This window comes from Mauremys mutica, chromosome 16 (assembly GCF_020497125.1).
Source record: "Mauremys mutica isolate MM-2020 ecotype Southern chromosome 16, ASM2049712v1, whole genome shotgun sequence".
In the NCBI taxonomy this organism is placed as follows: domain Eukaryota; kingdom Metazoa; phylum Chordata; order Testudines; family Geoemydidae; genus Mauremys; species Mauremys mutica.
The window spans coordinates 6,975,467-7,000,036 of record NC_059087.1 but is presented as its reverse complement, the minus strand read 5'-3'; the positions used below and the strand labels follow the sequence as shown (position 1 = coordinate 7,000,036).

General features: G+C 45.5%; 2 protein-coding genes across 5 annotated transcripts in view; both read left to right on the top strand.

Annotated features, from left to right (window-relative positions):
* CFAP251 (cilia and flagella associated protein 251) overlaps positions 1-20,775 on the top strand; it is a 32,497-nt gene extending 11,722 nt beyond the window's left edge. For both annotated transcript variants that reach the window (XM_044989484.1, XM_044989485.1), the window contains exons 11-22: positions 2,366-2,560; positions 4,191-4,438; positions 4,532-4,680; positions 5,531-5,704; positions 6,859-7,043; positions 8,318-8,432; positions 10,596-10,759; positions 13,883-13,973; positions 14,180-14,323; positions 17,755-17,983; positions 19,212-19,313; positions 20,536-20,775. In XM_044989484.1, the coding sequence (XP_044845419.1) occupies positions 2,366-2,560; positions 4,191-4,438; positions 4,532-4,680; positions 5,531-5,704; positions 6,859-7,043; positions 8,318-8,432; positions 10,596-10,759; positions 13,883-13,973; positions 14,180-14,323; positions 17,755-17,983; positions 19,212-19,313; positions 20,536-20,690 (1,951 nt within the window). In that variant the 3' untranslated portion in view covers positions 20,691-20,775. The remainder of the gene's footprint in view (positions 1-2,365; positions 2,561-4,190; positions 4,439-4,531; positions 4,681-5,530; positions 5,705-6,858; positions 7,044-8,317; positions 8,433-10,595; positions 10,760-13,882; positions 13,974-14,179; positions 14,324-17,754; positions 17,984-19,211; positions 19,314-20,535) is intronic.
* Positions 20,776-23,303: 2,528 nt separating this feature from the next.
* Positions 23,304-24,570, top strand: part of BCL7A (BAF chromatin remodeling complex subunit BCL7A) — a 32,642-nt gene continuing 31,375 nt past the window's right edge. For 2 of the 3 annotated variants that reach the window (XM_044990297.1, XM_044990296.1), the window contains exon 1: positions 23,304-23,499. In XM_044990297.1, the coding sequence (XP_044846232.1) occupies positions 23,408-23,499 (92 nt within the window). In that variant the 5' untranslated portion in view covers positions 23,304-23,407. The remainder of the gene's footprint in view (positions 23,500-24,570) is intronic. The other variant, XM_044990299.1, reaches the window with a different exon arrangement.

Genomic DNA, 24,570 nt, shown 5'->3' with positions numbered 1-24,570 from the left:
GGTATAGAACCTGATTCTCCACTGCTTTGCACATTCCGCAGCCATTACACCAGTGCAAAGGAAGTACTGTCACCTGTTGTGATAGTATTCTGCACCCACTTTTCAGAAGCATCAGTGATGACCAGGGCGATGAATACATCACAGGATCAGGGATATCCATGTTAGTTAGTGAGGCCAAATGATGGTGTGGGGTCTCTAGTACAAAGGTTCTAGTGGCATGAGTTTGAGAGTCTCACATTACTCATACATGGCGAGTTATGTGGCTCACCTCAAACAAGTGACTGGGTAAAGAACTTGAAGCCACAGACAAGTTAAACATATAAAGTTTATTTTATGTACGTCCCAGTGTTGCAGCTTTGAGGTTCAATGCTTCGCATACTTCTGGGACTGGATGAAAAGGGTCAAATTCACTGCTGGTGTAAGAAGGAAAACTCCACTGACTTCAGTTGAATTGTGTCAGTTTTAACTGGCAGTAAATTTGGCCAAAATGCTCCTTATTAAGTGAAAGCTGAAAATCTCTGCCCCCTAGTGGGATAAGGGAGACATTTGTTGCCCTAACAGTCACAAGGTACCAGACCTAAAACCATCAATGGTCTAAAATTAACTGAAAGAGAAACTCATAATTCACTGTGCTGAATAATAAAAATAAAGGTCTTACTTAATATACACTATCAAAATCTGTGAAATCTCCCACCCCATACCTAATCAACAGGCTCCACAGTTGTTCACTAATTGCATAGGTTCAGAGAATGGATTAATTTGGGCAATCGGGTGAATTATAAGAGCAGCTTCCCTGTCTTAACCAGTAGAGGGAACTGATACACACTGAAGTCAATGAGGATGTTTTGCCAACTTTAAAATACTTGTTGGCAAGCCATGCAGTGATACCACTAGATGCTTAGCTCTAACTGCAGTAATGTATCAACCATCTATGTACTTTTTAAGGATTGCTAACTGGAAGTTAATACCTATCCTAAATAAATACCTAGCACTTAATTGTTTACACTTTGAAAGTGCTGTCCAGACATTAACTGACCCTCACATCATCCCCTGTGAGTGAGGTGAGTTCAGGATCATCAGGGGCGGCTCTATAAAATACGGCGCCCCAAGCAGGGCGCCACCCTTCCCCGGTCCCGCGGCTGGGGCAGAAGTGTCTGCGGCGGGTGTGGTGGTCCCGCGGCTCCGGTGGAGCATCCGCAGTCATGCCTGCGGGAGCTCCCTCCGAGCCGCGGGACCAGCGCACCCGCCGCAGTCATGCCTGCGGGAGCTCAAGCGGAGCCGCAGGAAGAGGGGACCCGCCGCAGTCATGCCTGCGGCAGGTCCGCTCGTCCCGGGCTCCGGTGGACCTCCCGCAGGCATGCCTGCGGAAGGTCCGCCGGAGCTAAATGCCGCCCTGCCCCGACAACGCCGCCCCACGCGCCTGCTTGGCGCGCTGGGCTCTGGAGCCGGCCCTGAGGATCATTATCCTTGTTTTACAGATGGAAGGACTGAAGCACAGAGAGGTTATGTGATTTGCCCATCAAGTCTATGGCAGAGTCAGAATTAGTACTCAGGAGTTCTTGGTTCTAGTCCCAAGCTTAGATCTCTAGACAATGCCACCACATTATGTAATGGAATTTGTTTGTAGGTTAAGCATGTGTTTAGCTTCTGCTATACTACTATGGAGTCTTTAGATACTAATTCTTTTTCCCAAGGCCTTGTGTCTAGAGGTTAATGCAAAGAACGGGGAGTCAAGACTCTTATTCCTGGCTGTGTCATTGACACATTGTGTGATTTTGGGGAATTCATGTAATCTCGCTGAGCTTCATTTTCTCATCTATAAAATGGGGATGAAAATGCCCCACCCTGGTATTCTGAGATATAAAAGCCTGATTCTCTGATCTCATACTAGTTCTACACCAGTGTAACACCACTGATTACAATGTGTAGTTACTCTTGACTTACACCAGTGTAAATGAGAGCAGGATCAGGCCTTGTGAAGCGTATTCTTTCATAAAAATCCCTAGAGAAGTGCAGAGCATTAGGGCTTGTCTAAACAAAGAGTTTGAGGCAAGCTGGAGTGTAAATCTACCCCATACAAGCCTGCTGTGCTCCAAGTGTCTGTGTAGACCCTGCCAACACGCACTAGAAGTTCAGCAGTGTGCTTTGGTAGACATCTGCTTTGAAACAGGAGTAGATCAAAGTGCATCAGGGAATGGTTCGTGCGCAGCAGCAGGGTTGACAGGGACACTTAGTGCACAGCACACTAGTGCAGTGTAGATTTACACCCTCGCTTGCCGTGAACTAAATGCGTAGCCAAGCCCTTGGTTCTTCTGGAGCGCTTTAAAAATGTTTTTGATTAACTGATTCTTGTCCTTTCTTTTAGCTATTTTGTAACTTGTGATGTCAAAGGTCATATTAAATTCTATGATGGCCAGCTGCAGCTTGTGAACTGGTACAGCCACTTTAAACTGGGACCCATCCAATCCATTTCCTTTTCAAAAAACCCTCCCAGTCTTGCCAGCAACAACTCAGACTACTCCAGTTCTTGTACTATACATGGTCAGCCATTTATTATCAGGTGAGAGTCCTTCAGTGATGGATCTAATCAACTGATTAATAAGAAAATGTTGAAATGTTCAACTTGTAGTCGACAGATTTTCTTTGTTGTGCTTTGGCTTTACCAGAATGGATTTTAAATCCTAGATCTAGTTGTGTGTGAAATTGTCAGTGCACATGGTTCAGGTGTTAATATAATATAGTATAGTATAGTATAATGTAGTATGATGGGTAAGTGAGGTTGCCATTGTACTATCTTCTCTGCAGGAAGGGCTGAAGATCTTCACATTGGTCATCTTGATGCAGAATCAAACCTGTCTATCACAGACAAGGGGCTAGTTCATTTTTGCCTCCCCAGTTGCCTGCAGCCTGAAACAGAGCTTCCTTATGCAGAGTTTTTAGACTCTTATGGCAACAGTTTTAAATTTCACATGTTCTCCAGGGAGCTGTGGGGCACAGATAGACTCCTCTGTAAACCTGAGTTCTGCCTCAGGGAATAGGTATTTTCCCTATTGATCTCCTCTGTCTGGTTCCTCCTCCTGAGTAATTGCTGTAGTTTCCTGGCACTGGCAGCCCCTCTGGGAAGTTAGAAGTGGTGGAAAAGCAAAGGGAAAGGTTAAAAGACGCTCCTACTCTTAGGGTCCCATCATTAAATGTATAGATGGAGATTGCAGCTAGCAACCTCTGCAGACCTTCTGCCTAACCAGGAATCACAGCAGCTTCTTTTGGCCAGGCAGATACACCCCCCCACACACCAGCTCTGGCACACCAAGCTTCACACCAGGACAAGTGACTGAAAGTCTCTCCTGCCCCACAGGGGAAGTCAGAGCAGGCTTACAAATGCTAGAGAGAGGAGGTGTGGTCTGAGCACAGGACTGAGGCCCAGGAACCACTGGTTTCTAATGACGACTCTTTTTCAACACGGTTCATGGCCTTAGGCTTGCTAAGTAGTTCCTGACTCCAGAGAGAGTCCCTGTGTTGTCAGTGAGTGATTCCTGGGGAGTACAGTAAAGGGTGGCAGAACTGAGCTCTGAGAGAGGATTTCAGGATTTGGCACTTTCATTGGGGCCAGTCTCTCATTTTGCAGGATGGCTGATCAGGGCCGCCCAGAGGATTCAGGGGGCCTGGGGTCTTCGACGGCGGGGGGCCCCTGCCGCCGAATTCCCGCTAAAGACCCAGCACTTCGGCGGCAGGTCCCAGAGTGGAAGGATCCCCTGCCGCCGAATTGCCGCCGAAGACCTGGAGCAGAAGAAGCTCCGGGGGCCTGGGCGCCGCGAGAGTTTTCTGGGGCCTCCGGAGCAAGTGAAGGACCCCGCTCCAGGGGCCCCGAAAAACTCTCGTGGGGGCCTGGGGGAAATTTCCCCACTTGCCCCCCCCCCCGGGCGGCCCTGTGGCTGATAGTCGGCTTAGTAACATATATGCATGGTCAGTTGTTTGGTTTATATATCTTTGCTTATGTATGTGCAGAAACTGAAGTCCAGATGCACTAAAGACACAGCTGAATGAATGGATGAGCAGCCATTCTTTCCATTGTTTTAGGGAGGAATCATTCCCTACATTACTGACAAGAAATTAGCCTGCTGTGTAAGTGGGAGGGAAAAGAGTCCACCTGCCTGATTCATCAAATTAGGTTTGTTTCTTCATGTTAACAGGAATTTTATTCTCTCCACGTTGGACGCGACAGTGCTTCACATTACAGCAGAGGGGACAAAACTGGAAAAATTAATGGAGGAGGCCAAGGAAGCTGTTAATGCCATTGCTTGCCACCCTAGCCAGCCTCTCATTGCCATAGGAAGTCACTGTGGGCTGCTAAAGGTGTGGGACTATATGCAGACAAAATACCTCATTAGCCGAATCTTTATGGGGGCCAGTATCCAGTGCCTCTCCTATGACCCTGAAGGTATTTTTACCTTGAGATCTCACTGAACATTGAGCATCAGGTTTCCTGAGATGAGTGAGCTGTACAATAATTGTTCTCTGATGTGTATTTTAGGTTCTTTTCTGGCGGCTGGTTTTACTGATGGAACCGTTTACATCCTTGATTCTATTTCATTAGAAGATGATTGCAAAGAGTTCAAATACTCAAGAGGCCCAGTAACTCAAATAAGCTTCTCTCATGATTCCCAGTATCTTGCAACTGCTGTAAGTTTTTCTCAAGATATATGTATATTCTCCTTGCAGCACCTTTTGGTGGGACTGGAACTTACAAGCTGTGCCATGATATGATCCTGAAAGGAGAACAGGCAGGAACGCTCGCCCGCTCTTAAAGCTGTGACTTTGTAAAAATGGCACCTTCCTCCTCAGTGTACCTGCTCCCTGTCTCTATATAGAGCCCTACCAGCTGATTCTAGTGACAAAAATAAGTGTTGACATCTCTACTTCTCTGATCCCTGCAGTACTAGTGATGGGAGAGTGAGATGGAGTCTGGTCTGGCTCATGTATCATCAAAAGAATTGTGAACTCATTTTCATATGTTGGTGCACAGTTGTAACTGGCAGTATTTGAAGGCAATGAGGTTGCATTTGGAGTGCAGAATCTTAATTACTGATGATGATACATCCCATGGGGGCTGGAAGTTAAGAAAAATATCTTTTTGTTTGTAACCTGATCACATTTGCTCCGGGCTCACAGAGACAATCAGTATAGAGTTGCATGATGCCATTTTTACATCTCCTTTCCAGAGCAGAAGCACACTCTAGTATACCCCTGGGGTTGGTCGGTGGCTTCCTTTCAGGCAGGGCCGAAGAGTTGTTCTTTATTATTTTAGTGTTTGTTGGTTCTGTTCAGATCCTTTCTCCCAATCAGGTTTCTTGTTGTTATTATTGTCATTCTGTTTACCTCATTTTCCTTGTGGCTTATACAGCACATAGTTAGAAAGGCATGTAGGCCAGACTAATGAGCTAAGAAATGCTAAGAATTTCCTTGACAGCTGGGGGAACACAATAGAAATGCAGGCTGAAGATAAACTAAAATATTTGTATTGTCATTTTAGGATGAAAAATATGCAGTGATTGTTTACAAAAGAATACGGAAAAATGGTGAAAGATCCTGGGAGCACCTAGCAGGGCTTCATTCACATTATAAACCAATTCGAAGTATAATATTTGGAGTCCTTTTAGACAGCGATCAACCAAGGCTCTTAAGCCTTGGGGAGGACAGGCTGTTGGTAAGTCTGCTTAAAAGCATGCAAGGCAGTAGAGTTTACTGGTTAGAGCAGGGGCTTGGTGGCAGGACTCCTGGGTCCTATTCCCAGTTCTGACTCAACTTGCTGTTTGACGTTGGGTAAGTTACATTAGCTCCTCTGGGTCTCAGTTTACTCATCCGTAGCCTGAACATTTCCAGGCACCACTGAAGGTGCTGGGTTTCATGTCTGAAACCCTGTGTGTCTGAGGTCCTGGCTGTGTGAGAGACAACTCTTCATCCCACCATTTGAGAACAACTATGCCCCTATCATTGATAGTCAGTGGGCTTGTCCCTTTGCACGTCCGGAGTTGGCAGCTGGGCATTCTCAGTGAAGGGCCCTTGACTCTGTCACCTGCTCCCTCTCTTAGCCAGGTAGACTCTCACCTTGAGCTTCACCTCATATTGCAAGACCTGTTTAGGTGCTGGGGGTGAAAACCCTTCCCCCAGGCTCCATACCAGTTGCCTTTAGAGCCGTGAAGTTTCAATAGGGCAAGACTTATCCCCCTTTGCCCCCAAGCTGCAGAGCAGCAAAGGGTGCAATGGACCCAATCTCTTGTTGCACCCTTCTCAATGGGAGGCAACGGCCACTTGATGCATGTAGCAGCGGATAGACAAGCACAGGATTCCAAAGCCTACGGTGAAGGAACAGTGTCCCTGTGCTGTGTAGGGGGCCATATTCCTCTGCACAGGTTCCCCACATTCTTCCCACATCCCTTCCCCCAGTGAACTAACACCAATTCCACTGCAGTCAGGACCCTCCACAGCCAGGGGATTTCCACCTCCAGCTTTGGCTGAGGGTTTAGCATGTCAGCAGGGAGCTGAGTTTCTTTTGCTGTGGAGTTCTCATTGTGTTCCCCGTAACTGACATTGCATCAGCTTAGTGAGGTTATAATCCGTGTGATTTTTAATAATTATGAATACATGAGCAGAGGTTGCAACAGTAACATTTTATAAACCTCAGAAAATCTCCTCTCCTACCATGCAGGGCTTTTGGGGATGTGAATTCAATAGCATTTGTAAGGCACACTCAGATCAGTAGTGTAAAGCAAAAGGTACTAGAGAGGAGCAGACTACCCTGACTGCTGGCAAGTCTGTGCAGCTGTTTCACATGGATCTTGTTCATTGTGTTCTATTCAGGTGGAGTATGATCTAGGCAGCAGCAGTAAAGAATACCTGGCAGTCCTGCAAAGAGACCGCATTGAACAGAACGCGGTCCCAATGTGTTTGGCCTGGTACCCTCCCTTCACTCCAGAAGCTTTTATTCTCACTGCCAATAATCGGTACAAAATGAAGCTTTATAATGCTACGACCAAAATGTGCAGGTAACTGGGAAACTCAAACCCTGGTTTATTTTCACAGTGAGTCTAACCTTGTTCCCCTTTCCCCCAATCTTCTCTCGGTGTGCACCCAAGATCAGAGGACACTACTGAAGAATTTGGCCTGATGGACTTGCAGAGAGTCAGAACTGAGAATAGAAACTCAGAGTCCCAAGTGCCTGCGCTCTGTTCAAACCACTAAACACAATGTTCTTTACTAAAAGAGGAGGGAAATTGTGATTATGATAGAGTCCTGCATAGCTTCACTGATTTCATCCATAAAGCTGCCTGTGTTATCAGGCTACTGTACCCCTGCTTGGACTGTGCTAGCTACCAAAATATCAGTTCAGAAGGTTTTCCCTAGTTACAACAGGAATCTGGCCCAGGCTAACAAAGCTAACTAGCAGGCTTTAAACCCAGATGGACCTTGTATTGGTTTTCAGATAAAGAAAACCTGAATGTGAAGCCAGCATCCAGTCCAGCTCAAGTCCTCTCTCTGCTCTCCGATCCAGACTGATGGGATCCGCCTTTCCTGTCTCACTGTTACAGCTGCCCAAATATCCCTTTACCAGAAGCCGAAATAGTCCAGGTTCTTAATGGAGCCCATCAAATACCTGGAGATAGATTTTGCTGGATGGATGTAACTGAGGGCAGAATTCAGCTCTTAGCTCCCCCTAAGTTTCCTGTAGAAATGACTGATCACTGGATAACACAAGTTAATGGAATGGAAGCCAGCACTCTCACAGAGGACACACTAACCATCCATTGAGGATGTTAGTGACTAAATTAATCACAGTGTTTGCAGAGATGATCCAAGAGAGTGGTTCTTTAAAAGCTCCTTTTGCCAGCTTGCCCTGAATGCTAACCCTCTGAGATTATTTAATGATGTGTAATTGTTGTCAGAGCCTAAAGAGCTGGATGTGTTGGAAGCTGAGCAGTTTGTTCTTCAACCAAAAGTGCAGAGTCCCAAGGGGAAGCCGATATTTGATCTAGTGGGAGACAGGCTGCTTCAGTGAAGACCAATAACTGAATGAGCCATGGAGACCAAACTCTTCTCTCACTCCCAATGGTGGCCCTTCCAAGGAGAGAGACAGGGCAATTGGAGTAGAAGATTTTGGTCTCTAGAGCTGTCATCTTGACACCTTTCACCAGCACTACATTCACGCTCTCACACCCCTATACACACACACATGCCCAATCCCATACTTGTGCACAGCAACATCTGTGTGAAAAAAATGGATAAGATCAATAGAATAAATGAAAATGTTCTTTTCCTTTAGAAAGACACTTCTGGGGCCAACCTATGGGTCCCCTCTTGAGAAGATACAAATCCTTCCAGCAGCAAACTGTCAGGATCCACAGAAACGCTATCTGGCCTATATTACAAAAGACAAGGTACAGAGCCCTATGTATTTATGTCAGAAATGCTTTTTGGATTGTTTTCCATAACATTGCAAACAACCTTAGGTAAAGTTGTACCTAAGGGAGAAATACACCAGATATTTAAAGGGAGACAGTGTTACCAGGTGGATAGAGCACTGGATTATAATGAGGGAGACTTAGATTCTGTCCCTGGCTCTGCCATAGCCTTGCTGGGTAAACTTGGGCAAGTTACTTCCCGTCTCTGTGCATCAATTTTCCCATTGGTCAAATGCGGCTAATGATATTGACCTGCATTGAGATTTACCGATGAAAAGTGCTATTAACAGGTAGGTATGATTCTGTTGTAGTATTTATTGTTATTTATACTACCAAATATTTCTATAGTGCTCCTCACCATATCCGCTACCTGTGCGTGCATATAGTGAAACCTGCCCAGAGCAACTACCCAGCATGAGAGAAAAATTCAATCTCTGGAATACTTTCAAGTGCTTGCTTAGGAGAAAGGTTTGCCTGCTGTACATGCAGGTCCTTAGTGGAGGTTTCACCATAGACGTGGGAGGTTCTGAGTTTCAGGTAATCTAGTCCTGCATGTGTTCAGCAAGGCAAGTAACAAAACAAATGGAAAGAGAGTGCAGGTCTGAAGCTGAGGTATTGGAGGGATTAAATGAAAGATGTGGGGCTGGGTGAGACCAGAGGTATTGGAAGATGAGGAATTGGGAGAAGGAGATGAGGGGAATGGGAGGTGGGAATTGTGGAGAGGAGTTGTTTAGCCTTTCTGTTGTATTTCACTTGGGAGTCAGTTGTACTGCTTTCTATGCACAGTGGTCACCATTTAAAAAAATCAGTATTTTCCCTCAGGTACCACAGTATTTCTCTGTACTTTGAATAGTCAATAACTATGGTATTGAATTTTGACACCCACCCCCTTCCCCATATTTGAACATTACCTGCCCCTGGTGAAGAAGGAGTTAACCTCAGCTCAGATCCCCTCTGCACTCAGCTCCTCAGGGGAGGGGCTATAAGCTGATCTTGGCAGACAGCTGGGTGAGAATGCCTTTGGGATGGGCTGGCTTCAAGCCCAGGGGTTATGGATCTGTACTGAACTCGAAGCCAGGAGTTTGCTGTTTCCTTTTCTGCTTGTATTCTGTTTTTTTTTTGTTAGACATGCTCTCCCTAGAGGAAAGACCCTGTCATCCATGGATGCGTTTCCCACCAGTTTATGCTGAGCTCCCTGTGTGGTTACTGTGCGGAAGTGGTGACCAGTGTAGAATAACACACTAGTGACTTTAAAAAAAAAAAAAAAAGCTGCTTCTTAGGTGCTGCAAATGCTTCGGGCCCATGTCCAGACCTACTGTGAGCAGATATAACTCCAGTGAAGTCACTAGGTGGTTCCTGGTTCCACCCAGGTCTGAATTCAGCTCTGGGGATTTGATTATCTCAAAAGAGCCGTGTGAGTTATTCCTTCCTGGGTTGTTGATTTGGGTTTCCAGGTGACAAATTCTTCCCTGATATGGGCACCTGAAATCCATTAACACAAATGGAGACAGTGTGATTACATCTGAAAGCAGAATGTGGCCCCTACGTGCATAGCGTACAGGTTGGATGATCTATAGGAAGGCTGCCATTAGAGCCATCACTGCTTGCGCCCCTGAGATTCACACTGACTCATGGAACAGTGTGGTAAAACTTTAGATTTACATATTGATGGGCCCTTCCTTAGTCAGCCCTTTCGTCCACACTGGAATATTTCTGGGGTAAATCTTGCCCCATTTTCATTAGCATGGAGGTCTCTGTGCACTGCAGAACTGGTGCATTTCCACGGCACTAGAGTGGACAGGATTTGAGGGCCCCATGCAGAAGATGCAGATTCAGGACACAGCCCCATGAGCTCTTGCAATCTCAGTGCTGCAGGAGTATTTTCAGAGTAGGCTGAGAGTGGATTCCTGTCACTACAGAACCCTCCACAGAGGACAGACCAGATTCCTAGCCGGCCTACGAGGGGATAGAATTTACCCCTCTGTGTCACATAGGTCATACAGCATAAGGCTAGAAGGAACCACAGATCATATAGTCTCACCTCCTGTATACCACAGGCCACCAACACCGTCTAATACTAAAAGAGCTGAATTTGTATAAAAGTGCCAATCATCATGGAGTTACCTTTTTTCTTGGTAGGTTGGCCTGCAGATTTTGCCCATTGATGGTAACCCCCACAAGTCCTCGGCTTTCATTTGCCATCCAGGAGGTGTCTCCAACCTTGCTAGTTCCTACGACGGATGCCATGTCTTTACAGCTGGGGGAAACGACTGCATCGTGATGAAATGGGAAATTAATGTCAAGTGAGTAAACACCAGGGAAAAGCAGAGCATGCTGTTCTCATTGCTCGCAATGTGCTCTGTCCCTTTACACAACTGTGACCAACACAGCTAAAGCATATGTCCTGCTGGCAATGAACTTATGCTTATATAGGGACATTCATCCCAAAGGATCCCATTCTGCTTCAGAAAGGCTTAACACTGAAGCCCCTAAAACTCATTCAGACAAGAAGCATTGATATAGGTACCCTGGTGCAAGCGTGACTCTAATAGCATCCTGTGCAGCACTGACACCTGCATTCAACTTTGTTTAAAATGTTACCTGATCCAGCGTTGGTTTGCTAGAAGGGCTGCAGTTAAAATAGAGAGGGCTAGATCTTCACACGTGCTCCGGACCCACAACTGGAGCCAGATAAGGGCTCGGCTCCCATTTAGGCACCTAACTGAGGTGGGCAGATTTTCAAAGGTGTTCTCAGGTGGGAATCACTAAGGATGCTGAACTCTTTTGAAAATCTTGTCCTAAGTGTCCAGTTACCCATCACGTCATCCGAGAGGGTTGGCAATGGAACCCACAATTCCCTCTCCCACCAATTTATAATTAAGTGTCCTGGTTTTGGACTAAATTATTAGAATCCTGGTATTTCCTAGGCTTCTGCACCGCCAGCCAAGGGCCAGATCCTGTGAGACACTGAACACCCTTATGTCACATGGAAGTCAATGGGAGTTTAGGGTACTCAGTACTTCGCAGGATCTCACCCATGGTGAATACAAACAGCGATGTGCTCTAGTGACCTGAGCACAGGAGTGGGAATCAAAAACTCATAAGTGCTAATCCTGGGTTGGATACTGCCTCTCTCTGGGAGCTTTGGAATATCTCTTATCCTCTTGGCTTTGTCATCTGTTAAAAGGGGCTGATCATTCTCACCTACCTACTTCATAGGCTGCCATGATGAGTAATAAATGAGTATTTTTAAAGTGCTTTGAATATGAAAGGTACTATGTAAGTGCTAAGTAATTTATAAAACATGGATTTTAAGATCCCTGCCTGAGGGGCCACAGGCAGGGATCTTTTTAGAGCCAGGCAGTGGGGATTTTGAGGTTTGGGCGGGGAGGTGGGTCTACAGGAGCATCTGTTTCTTACAAAATGCCCTGCAGGATGAAAAACAATAGAGAAGTGTTGATATAGACTATCCAGTTTCCAAATGGGATGGTCTGATATTGTCCAGGAAATCCCCCACGCATTTGCAGAATGGATTTAGGACCAACAACTCTAATGCCTTGCTCATTTGAGTAGACCATTTGAAGTAACTGGGACTGCTCCTGTGAGTAAGGACTGCTTGTATATGCCAGTTTTGTGCTGCCCTGGCAGCAAGCTTGGAACTTTCCTTTGTCAGCTTCCAACTGAAGAGCTGTGCCAAAAAGCTGTGCCATCGATATCTGAGAGGGGACACCTCCTCCAAAAGCTTTTGTCTACGGCCCTTGGTAAAGACGCCAAAAAGAGAGGCCATGTTTGTTGCCTAGATAGATAGATGCAAACAGCAACCTGAAGCAAGCAGCTGCAAATGCTCTGAATCCAGCCTTTTCAGTGCAGCGTAACTTCATGTTTGACAAAGGAGGAGATGGAGCTTACTCACTCTCATAGCTAGAACTGAAGGATGGTGTAGGTTAGAGGGTTAGCTATCTATCTGTCTGCCTTAGGGTTTTCCATAGTATCTTTCGCCATCGGATGTAAGGTGGGAATTCATCCTCTCTTTGATTTCTGCTACATCATCCCTGCTGGGGCTGGCTGTAAGATACAGCTGAAGAACACCTTGTTGCCCTTTGGAGTGCACCTAGGGCTTTATTCCTCAAACACGCTCACTCGGCAAAGAATTCAGTTCAGACACTGCGCACTATGAATAGAGCTCCTCCTCCTGATTCCCTAGTAATACCAGCCAATTGTACAGCAGTGAGGGCACAGAGCAACTTCCGAGCTACCACAGCAAAGTAAGCCCTGGTGGGAGAGCAGTGGGTTTATGTATTTTCTTTTTCCATTTCATCTGGCTTAATCAGGTGGGGGTTGGAGTGGGCAATAGGATGTAATGCTCCTTCTTTATAATGGTTGGCTATGGTCCAGGCATCATTGAATTTGTATGTAATTTGCTGTTGGAGCAAGGCTCTTTATTAGCTAATTATCACTTTACTGCTGCTTCTGGTATTTTCTGTCTCTCCACTATGTTTAATGTCAAATAACTTAATTATAAAAAAACATAAAACTTGCAGATAGCACAATGGAGAACAGCACATCAAAGGTGCAGCTCAAAGCTGATGCCATGCTATCATGAATGCACCGGGATGTTGCTGATGTTGTTGCAGTACCAGGCTATTGTAGTGTCTTGGGCTGTTTTCATTGTGGGAGCTGTTACTTTTCTGCATCCTGACTAACACATCTGGCTCTTTTGTCTCTACTGCCTATGAAACTGAAATTTAGATGACAGATGATGGAGCTAAAGCGGAGTTTTTACATGTACACTGCATCTAGGACATTGTCTTCCACTGTGGAGAATAGAGCGCCTGAGTGACAGAGCCTAATATCTTACTGGGAAGGAGTGTGTGTAATTGTTAGAGTCCGGGAACTAGGAGCTAAAGTTTGATTGTTCTATGGAAAGCTCTGCGCACTAGCCCTTTACCTGTTCAAAGTGCTGGCCTGACCTAAGCTAATTAATCCCTACAACATTCCTGTGAAGTAACAGACTTCATAAATGAGGAAACCAGGACACAGAAAAGTTAAATGTCACACAAAGACGACACACCAAGTCAGTGGCAAAGTCAGGATTAAAACCCAGCGTCTCCTGGTTCCCAGCCCTGTGCTCACTCCATTAGACCAGAGACACGCGCAATAATAATTACCTACTATAGTGGGCTATTGTATGTAAAACACTGGGAAATCCTGGGCTAGAAAGTGCTGTAGAAGTGCTGACTGTTAATAGAGTAGCATAAGTTTCAACTTAGAACTATACCTTTCCCTGTTTGTTCTGAGTTTTGGGTGGATTTTATTTATTTGTTAGTTATAAGTTTCTGTGTGTCTGGCAGCAACGAGTGGAAAGGGAAACAGGACATTTTCCTTACACGAACCCTTTCTGAGCTATCTTTTTGTTATTGCCATAGTGCTTTGGAGGCTGCTGTTTCTCTGGGCGGTGAGGATTTGATCCCATTCTACAACCTTTTGGATGGCGGTAGAGATGGTGAATTCTTCAGGGTAATTACAGTCACAGTAAACATTGTGTGGTAACAGCTGGTTAAGATGTTAGAATTAATTTATACGGGTCTAACAAATTGTGGGAGTCCAAATCTGCTTTAACAATAATTTCATTGATATGCTTTTTAGTATATCTTCAAAGAGGCTCATGTGCCATGCATATTGAGAAACTGAACTTTGTTGTACTTCATTTGATTTTCTCTCAGGAACTGGAGGACTATTTTTACTATGCACAGCTGCGCAGTCAGGGTATTGATTCAATGGAGACCAGACAGGTGTCAACACATATTCCCTTGGAGGAAGTTCCATTTGTAATGAGAGCAATGGGGTTTTATCCGTCAGAGGAAAAGGTTTGTTTTTTACCAAAGAGAATGATTGTGTTTACAGGGTATGCGATCGGCCAATTTCTGATCTCACTCAGACCGGCTAGATCTGGAATAAATCCATGGATTTTAAATGTATTTAGTCTAGAACTACATTAGTGTAACTTTGATCAAAATCTGACTCTGTATCTTTTTTTAACAAATGTAAGGGATAAAGTAAAGATTCAGTACCACTAGGGGACTGGATTGCTCTACGGCAGGGGTGGCCAACCTGAGCCTGAGCAGGAGCCAGAATTTACCAATGTACATTGTCAAAGAGCCACAGTAATACATCAGCATACCCCATCAGCCCCCACGCCCCGCCACCCCCAGCACCTCCTGCCCGCCGGCAGCCCTGCCGATCAGCACCTCCCCCCTCCCTCCCCGTGCCTCCTGCCCGCCGCGATCAGCTGTTTCACAGTGTACAGGAGGCTCTGGGATGGAGGAGGGAGGAGCAAGGGTGCAGCAGGCTCAGGAGAGGGGGCAGGAAGGAGTGGGGGCCTTGGAGTAAGGGGTGGAGTGGGGGCAGGGCCTGGGGTTGAGCAGGGGAAAGTTGGCACCTGGAGCTCCAGCCCTGGAGTCAGCACCTATGCAAGGAGCCGCATATTAACTTCTGAAGAGCCGCATGCAGCTCTGGAGCCACAGGTTGGCCACCCCTACCCTACTCTAGGGCTTGGTAAAAGGAACCTCTCACCTTTAGGTTGGATGGACAAATCCAGCCCAAGTCAATGGAGTTCAAAAGTTTCATCTGTCAGGTGTTTGGTGGCCTCAGTCTAGTTCCCAGAGAGTAAGTGCTCACAACACAAAAATCACACCCATAATTGGCACCTCAGAAGAGAGGTTGGTTGCCTCAGAAAAGAAACTGAAAGCATGAAGAGTGGATTCTCCTTTCATCCTATAGGGCAGGGGTACTGGAACAATGTACATAGTGGGGGTGCTGAAAGCCATTGAACCAAACTGTAAAGCCTGTATATGATGGAAACCACTTCAAGTCGGGGGTGCTGGAACAGCCCTAGTTCCAGCACTTGTGCTATAGGGGGTCCCTCCAGCTCAAATTGGGGCCCACCCTCAGTTTCTTCTGCTTGTGTTAAGTGTTGTTATATACAAATGGGGCTTTGGAACTTTCAGCTCTATATACTGACTCGTCCATATAGTCTAAAGCCTCTTGTTTTCCTTCCCTTTGTGCCTTATAGTAATGATGAGAATATTTTTACACAGAGAGAGCACCTTTCACCTGCAAGGGACCTCAACGTCCTTCATTAACTGATAAATGTTTGACTTAAATTCTTATGAAAATCTTGCAAAGTTTTATTTGTCAGGTCGCAGCAATGGGGGGCTTTTTTTTATCAAAAATTTCTCCGGAGTTTTAAGCCTCAAATCCTCTTTGTACTGTAGCTAGAGATAAATCCCTTAATAAGGTTGATGATTCTTATCCTATTGTAATAGTATTTCTGAGGCAGTTTGTATTTACACATACCTAATTTATAGCACGGCAACCTGGCAGAAAGGAAATTAAGGTACCTGGAGCAGATTTATTGACTCTGTTGCAAGGAGGTGTAAATTACACCTCGCAGGGCCGGCCTAGTCCCTTCATCCAGGAGAAATTCTCTCCAAGGGAGAAGACTAAGCAGTGGCATCCCTGCTGTATTCTGTCAGGCTTTCTGCCAGGGAACGAGCTTCAATTTCTGCTGGGGCTCTATAGGAACCCCAATGATGGAGGCTGCACTGAGGGAGTGCCACCCCACCAGCCCTGCGGCACTCTTTCCCTGGGGATCCAGCAGAAGGAAAGTTCTGGGCAATTTTCATCAATGCAACCTTCCCTTAGCAGACTTTCCTTGGGGCTCCTGGAGCTGCAGAAGTTGGTCTAATCTTGGGATGAGCTGGTGCAGTGTCCTGCGTTGGTACTATAACTTTGTACATAGTTAGATGTTTTCCTGGGCTCATTACATTGGCACCTCCTGCTGGTGGGGAAGAAGAGAATATATTCCTCTCATGCACAGTTGCTAAAGGAGGCATGAGGAATATCTCCTGATAAATAATCTGTAAGAAATTAGAGGACAGCATTTCAGTCAAGGAAGCTACCCTGAAACTAGACAACCTATGATCTGCTTCACAAAGTAGGTGGGACAATATTAATTCACAGAATGAAAATTCTTCTCTCTCCAGAGCATTTTATTAAATAAAAAGTGAGAGGGGAAAAATCAGCATGGAATCCACGAACAGGAGCTCTTGGGAGCTGGAGAATTTTTCTTTTGTAATTCACTAGGACGGGGATAAAACTTAATCCCAGATCAGCTAGAGCTAAGTGAAATGTTCTGTTCTTGCCCTGCATGGCATTTGCCAGGGCAAAAATATAAGTCCATGATTTCCATCTTCTCTGAGCACCATTCAGTGGAAAAACTTGTGACATGAGGACAAAGGCCCAGGGCTGAATGCAAAAGCCTCCCCACGGAGGCTTTGCATTGGCCTGCCTTCCTGGGGAGTAGAATGCTTGGTACGTGTTGGCACTGGGAATTCTCCCAACATTTAGCTCCATTTGTAACTGTAAGGAGGCTGCTGCCTCTTTAAACATGAGCACAATAAAGGCATGGAACAGAACCTGCCTTTCAAACAAACATCTGCAAGGCTGCATGCCACTCTGACTCACAGCAGCAGGGTTCAGGAAAACTGTTTAACTGCTGAGGCAGTTACTGCCTGACTGCCCAATAGAAGGACTGTTGTATGAGTGATACAGGGAAATAAAGGGCAGGATGTGGGACCCTTCGAGCAAAGTCCAGTCCTCTGCAGTTGCAGAGGGCCCCAGAGGCAGTTCTGCTGCACAGGATGAGTGGGTATTGGGAGTGAGGGTGGAAGGAGGAGAATTTTGGAAGCTCATTCATGATGTGCATACCACATAGCCAGCTGCGTGCATGGAGACTTCCTGCACGCTTGTTTGTAGCAAGGTGGAGTCACCATTTGGTGGACTCACTGTCCCCAGAGTGGGGAGACAGCTGCAATGAGGGCTGCAGTGAGGCAGCCAGAGAATTGCTCTGCCTTCACTCCATGGCCTGTGGGGGAATCATTCCTTCCCCCTCTCATGTCAATTGTTGGATACATCTTATAACGAAAGATTTCCCCAGTATATTACATCCCAGACAAAATGCTTCTCTGAGAATAACCGAAAGACCCCAGTGTATTGCAGGAATTGTACTACTGGGGTTGATGTAATTTTGATGTGATAAACAACTTCTTTAAAGAGACACTGTCAACTAATCTGAGGCTAGATTCTAATCACAGTTATAGTGATGTAAATCCAGAGTAAATCCAGTGACTTCAATGGAATTATTCTGGATTTATATTGGCATCCCTGAGATCAGAAACTGGTCCAATGGTTTAAAAGAAACCCACCTTGTATAAGTGTCTTTTGTCTTGACTTTTAGATTGAGGACATGATAAATGAAGTCAAATTTAGTGAGTACGTGCACACTGGAAAACAAGTTACAAATATCAATTTAGGGGATTTTATCAAGCTTTATATAAATCATCGACCAGCATTTGGCCTGTCAATGAAAGAAATACAAAATGCCTTCCAAGTTCTTGGTTATGATACTAAGAATGGAGAAATCGTTATCAACAGAGGAGACTTACTGCAACAACTTCAGTGCAGAGGTGAGCGTTTTCCTAACATCAGTTTTATGTTTGATTGTTCTGTCCTTCATTTCAAAAAGTATCCATTGCAGTGAAAAGTTATCTGGAGACAGGTTTTGATAGGTGGCACGTTACCTCATCTGTCTTAGAATCTTAAATGAAATAACCACATACGTTGTCTCAACTGGATTGTATCCTCCTGTTTGAAAATCGCTGCACACTCCAAGTATTCCATCTGCTATCTGAAGAGGGTGGATCTTGAAAAATATTATAATGCCATTATATTAATTGATTGTGTGCCCTCACCATGAATAGTATATTCAGTTCAACTCACATGATCTCCAAAAAAGTAGTAGTAGAAATTGAAGAGAATCCAGAAATGAGTGATGAAAATTATTAGAAGTTTGGAATGACTTCATATGAGGAGAGATTGAAAAGATTGGGATGGTTTAGTTTAGAGATGAGGTGAATAAGAGGGAACATGATAAAGATATCCAAAATTAATGGCATTGGCACAGAGAAGGTAAATTAGGTACTTCTATATTCCCTCTCTTATTATAAGAACAAGACAGCACCCAAGTCAGCTGAAAAACAGCAAATTTAAAATGGATAAGAGGAAATACTGTTTTAACCCACACATTCTCAACCTGCAGAACTCATTGCCACATGGTATCATTGAGGTAAAGGGCTTACCCGGAGGTTAAAAGGGATTAGACACACATATGGATGATGAGAACATCCACAAATACATGACATAGGATAAAACATTTTTAAAAGGGATATAAATCCTCATGCTTAAGGGCATAAGCCACTGACTGATGGAGGTTAGGAATAAACTTCTATGTGCAGGCTATTCTGTAATAGTTGACTAAATGTTTTCTTGCACCTTCCTCTGAATTGCTGTGGCGCTGGCTACTGCCAGTAGACCACTGATCTGAGCTGGGAATTTGTATGAAAAGGAAGAGTGAAAACTGCTGTAGGTGCAACTGGGCCCAACAAGTCAGATCCAGTAGCCTTTCCCCCTCCCAGAAACCTAATTTATATGCCAAAAACTAATGTTCACAAAAACAAATTTCTCTTGGATCAAATTTCTTGCACTGTGATCATGCATTCTGAATGGTGGTACTGGCTACCCCCGAAGGAACCCAAACCATCCTATTTTGTCCTTATGCCATTCTTGCTAGATATCTTTGTGCTAAGTTTGTGTTAATGAGAGAGCTTAGAGATTGTGTTTTTGCTTTATGTGTAGGGGAGCATATGACAGAGGAGGAGCTGGCAGAGTGTCTTACCACCCTGTTGGGCATGAATCCAGAGGGTGGGAGATCTGAGCTGGGCATCTATGATCCCTCAGGTACAGGATTAATGTTCTATGAAACACAGAAATAAGATTGCTTCAATTCCTTTAATATAATAATTAAACTGCAAATCCTATTTACCTTGTTACTCCAATAGCTGTTAAAAATGTTCAGCTGGGATTACAAAATATAGTCACAGGGCCAAATACTGTCCTTGGTCCATGCACTTAACTTCCACTGATATTGAGGAAAAGTTCTACTGCAGACTGAAACTCATATATATTTAAATAGCCAGTGAAATGTAACAGTGTCCTTGACTACATTACCTTATGTTTATCTGCTGTCTAGGAATGGAAACTGGAGATATTTGCTGGAGGGCTCACCCACTCTTGTGATCCACACGCAAAGTAGAATCCTATAATATGCAAATTCTTTTCAGTTCCTTTTAAAGTTGTCCATTGTAATTGGAACCCCTGACTTCTGCCATATTCATGCAGTTTCCGAAACGAGTGTCCCAATCCCTAAGTGTCTACAATAACATCCAGTTGGGATTTTCCACAACTGATGTATGCCTACTGAAGGTGCATCTCCTGGAGGGAACAGCTTAGTGGTGTAAACCCCAGGTTTGAAATACCTGGATTCCTTGGAACCCTAGATTCAAATCAAATCACAGCAGGATAGAAACAGCACTTTGTCCTTCCGAAGTAGATACAGTGAGTGTTGTGCAGTTTACTGGGTGTGAGTCTTACAGATGAGATCTTACAAACCAAGGACCAGTCCATTCTGCATAGATGTTAAGGGTCCCGAGTAATTTTTTATAAGGATCTGGGCCTAAATATGTTATTTTAAAATTACTTGAAACAGAAAATGAATATTGTTATTAAAGCAACTGAGTGGAGTCTGCAGATATCTGAATAACAGTATTCAAAATACAGCATGCTCAAGATGGCTTTGTAACCATCTTCAAGAAAATCATGGATAAGTAACAGGAAAAAAAGCCATGCAGGATTAGAGGAGTCAGAGATGGAATGGACAAGTATAGTGCTATCGATCATTTAGTTTAGATCTAGTTCTCAGTGGGAGTTGAAGGTGTGCTGCACCTCACAGGATCAGTGCCTTTGTTCCGTGACAGGAGACATATTAAATATTAAACTGATACTATGTAAGGTCCCTTACATGTATTTTTGTAGACATTCCATTCCACACTGCTGCTGACAAGTCCTATTGATCTGGAAACCTGATTGCTTTGAGGGTTGTTGGTTTTTTTTCTCCCTCCAGGTGCAGCAGCTTTGATGGAAGAAGAAATTCCAGAGGAAATCACAGCAGAGATATTTACTGCTGATATTCTTGGCTTACCTACTTCTGAACCAGACGGAACTGAGACAGAAAAAAATTATGAACTCACGAGTAGCATAGAGTCAGCAGAGTCATAATTGCCACAGAGTTTGTAGTTTTCTGCCCAGAAATGCATTTTCTGTAATCATCTTTTCTCCTCAAACCCCTGGAAAACTATATTTTTGTATTTATTATAAAATAAAGATAACGTAAACTAAACATACCTGAAACTCTGTGATGTTCTGTCAATTTACAGCGTGTCATAAAGCTATAGGATTAAAACACTTCACAAAGTCTGGGCCAATAGTCAAGCAGCAATGCTACCATGGGGTAGTTCTGAGTTTGGAGTTCAAGAGGAAGCAGCTTACTCTGTCCCTAAGGACACCATGTATTGCTGATCAATGACCTCCAAAATGAATGCATCAGACATAGGACTGGGTTAAGTAAACTTGCTGCTAAGACTGACATCATGGTATCAATCACAAATTCTGCCCTGAAGAGGTCTCTTCAGAGTGCAACATTATGGTTTTACTCTAAATCCATCTAATGGTCCAGTGGGCCATTAGGACAATCAGGAATCACCATGGCATAAGGATGCAGGGAGAAGAGTGAAATATGAGCTGGTACAGTAGCTCTATGCCATCCATAATCCCTTGTCCTGGGAGGAATCCTCCTGTGACTGGTAACATTAGCTTTAGGGCAGGTTTACACTAATGGTGTAATGCAAAGCTGCACTAATATAGTCCAGTTTTAGCATATTACTGGAAAAGTTTATTCACAAAAACTTTATAGTAAAATAGCAATTAAAATTAAGTACTATATCTGAATATATCATAGTGATGAATCTCAGTGAAGGGAGCATTCTATTTTGTGATGGATTAAAAATTGGGCTTCCATTTTGCTCCTAACAACTTTGTATTTCTTTCTGGGAGTGTTAATTCCAATTAGTAGCATAATGCCCATGGGAGAGTGTCTTACTCAGTGTTTGTATAAACAGCATAATGGTGCCAACCCAAGTTGCTGTAGAAAGATCAGTGAGTTGTTAAACTCATTTCCTTCTTTACAGTGCTCCTCAGCATCAATGGGTCTTTGCATAATCATGTAGCCCCTTAAAAAGTGTTCCATTCAGTGGTGATGTTTATTGCATGGAGATTACTATTATACATCACAGAAATAATTATAGTTGTGTTAGTACATATAGCAAGACGTATAGCTAGTTGCATGGCAGTGAAGAGATAAAGGTCAAACAACACAAATCAAAGTATCATAGGGTGTGCGACAAAGAGGTGTAGCTTCATATGACCTGCTCTCCAACCATTTTTTTTACATATATGTACACACACATGTACATGTGTTGGGTCAGATCCTCAGATACCATAAATCATCAGAACTCCACTGAAGTCATTAGAGATACATTTACCTACACAGCTGAGGATCTGGCTCACTCGCTGCCTATCTTTTTGTATTACACAAAAATTTGTATGTGATGTCCGATGAATTGGATTGTTAAATATCCTTTTCCTATTGTTTTATAAATCACATATGTTGTTTAAAAAGAAATATTGCTAAACAGCAAACCACAAGTCTGCAACATAGTGCCATAACTGTTTGCACAAGGGCTAAATCAGAAACTAGTCACTCAAACAGTCCATCATCCATAAGAGAATACACTATAGGAGTCTCAAAGATAACAAGTATTTAGTGTAATGAACACAAAGTTGAGGAACAAATGGATCTAATGTTATTACTGATTGAGCACCCTCTGTGTACTCTGTGCTACACAAATACCTGCTTATACAAAGATGTGATCCCTGCCCTTGGGGCTTACAATCTAATTTGGACACAGACAATAAGGCTCAGACATACACAAAGTAATACATCACATGATGATTCTTTAGATTTTCAGAGAGAAGAGTGGTTGAGTGCGCAGAGGCTGGCAGTCTTATTTCTAAATCCAGCTCTGACATTAACACCTCTTTTAGAAAATTACCCCTCTGCCTCACTTTCCCTACCTGTACAAATATTTTAAACTTCTCAGAATTGTTTTGAGAATCAATTGTTTCTAGAGCTTATTATCATTAAGCTTTCTAAAGCCTGGGGTTATGTCTTTTGGGCATATATTTATATCACAGAAGTATTTACAGCACTATATAAACAAATAAGAAACAATTCCTAAAAGTAGCTGTTGCAGTCCTGCAATTTATTTCCATAACTCTGTTGCCCACTGGGGGAAGAGGAGTGAAGCCGCAGTATTTTGCCTTTCCATAGCATCTCCCCATCTGAGATTCTCAAAACTTTTTATAAACATTAATTCATTAAGCTTCCCAACACCCGTATACGGTAGATAAGAAGGGCGGGAAGGGGGGTACTGAAGCGCAGAGGTGTTAAGTGACTTGCCCAAGGTGAGATCCCACAGTGAGTCCTGGCACAATTGGCAACAAAACCCGATCCCACCTCCTCTAATGATGAGACCCCCACACTTCCACCCAGGGCTGGTTACGGGACCCAGGAGTCCTGGCTCCCAGCCCCCTGCTGTAGCCACCAAGGCCTGGCCCCCCTCGCGCAGTCCCTTGGCCGGGACCCCCGCCCGCGCGCGCGCCAGCCCCTCCCGCGCCCCACGAGCCCAGGCCGCCGCGTGCTGCGGCCGGCGGCGCCGGCTCTGGGCGCTTGCGCAGTGCGCGAGCCCCGGCGGCGGGCGGCTGAGTCTGGGCGGAGCCGGGCGGCGGGACGGAGCATTGTGCGTGCGGCGCAGCCAGCCGGGCCGGGCCGAGCTCCGCATTCTCCGCAGCCGCCGCCGCCCCCCGTCCCCAGCAGCATGTCGGGCCGGTCGGTGCGGGCCGAGACCCGCAGCCGGGCCAAGGATGACATCAAGCGGGTGATGGCGGCCATCGAGAAAGTGCGCAAATGGTGAGCGGGCCGCGCCGGGCTCCGGCCCCTCCCCCGGCCGCGCCAGCCGCCGCGCTGCGCCCCTGCTCCCCCCCGCACCCCCCCGCGCGGGGCCGGAGCCCGCCGGGCGGGCCGGGGCGGGGAGCCGGCTTCACCCACAAGCCATTTCGCGCCTGCGAGTCACGCGAAGGCGGCGTGTGAGGGGGGGAGAGGCCGATGGACACACGGGGCTCCATTGTGCGGCCGGGCCGAGCCGCGCCGAGCCCCCGGCCCGCGTCCTCCCCGCTCTGCGGCCGAGCCCCTTCCCCCCGCCCGCACCCCGGCCCTCCCCGCTCTGCGGCCGAGCACCCCCCGGTACCCACCGGGCCCGCCTCCACCCCGCCGCTCTGCGGTTGAGCGCCCGCCCCCCGGGCCCGTGTCCTCCCGCCTCTTGTTCCCTGGCCCCTCCTTTATTCTCTCCCCCCTCCTGCCCCAAACCCCACTTGTGTTGTCCCCCTCGCCTCCTTCAGCTCACCCCTCCCATCGCCCCTTGCTGCCTTGGTCCTAGTTAGCTACCGTGGTTGTCCCAGTGGCCGAGACCGTCCCGTGCCCTCGATCTTCCCTCACCTCAACCCCTCTCCATGCTCCCTCAGAGCGTATCTCACCCCCCCGTCCCCCCCGCGATCCCATCCTAGGGGCTCGTGCAGAGTAATGGGGGAGCGGGAGTGAATGTAACGCTTTGGGATTTGTCAAGGGGGGGTGTCCTTCCCCAGAGTCAAAGAAGAGCTGAAGGGGCCCGGCAGGGAGCGGTGCATGGGTAGGAGCAGATGTAGCAGGCATGAGTCAGACCCCCACTGGCCTTAGTTCCTTACAAAAGAAACCCGTTCTCCCTTCTCTGAAAGTTCCCTGTCAAAAACAGGGAAGGGGATGAGGTTTTAAAAAGTATTATTAGTGGGATCTTTAGGGAAACACATTTTGAAATGCCTTGTGATGTTGCAGAAATAATTATCTTCGTCCGTAAATCAAAAAGGCGTTGAGTTTATTTTTTGATGCTTGAGAGTTGGGTGAAAATAAGTAGGAAAACCAGGATCTTGTATTAAAAATCCCAATAGG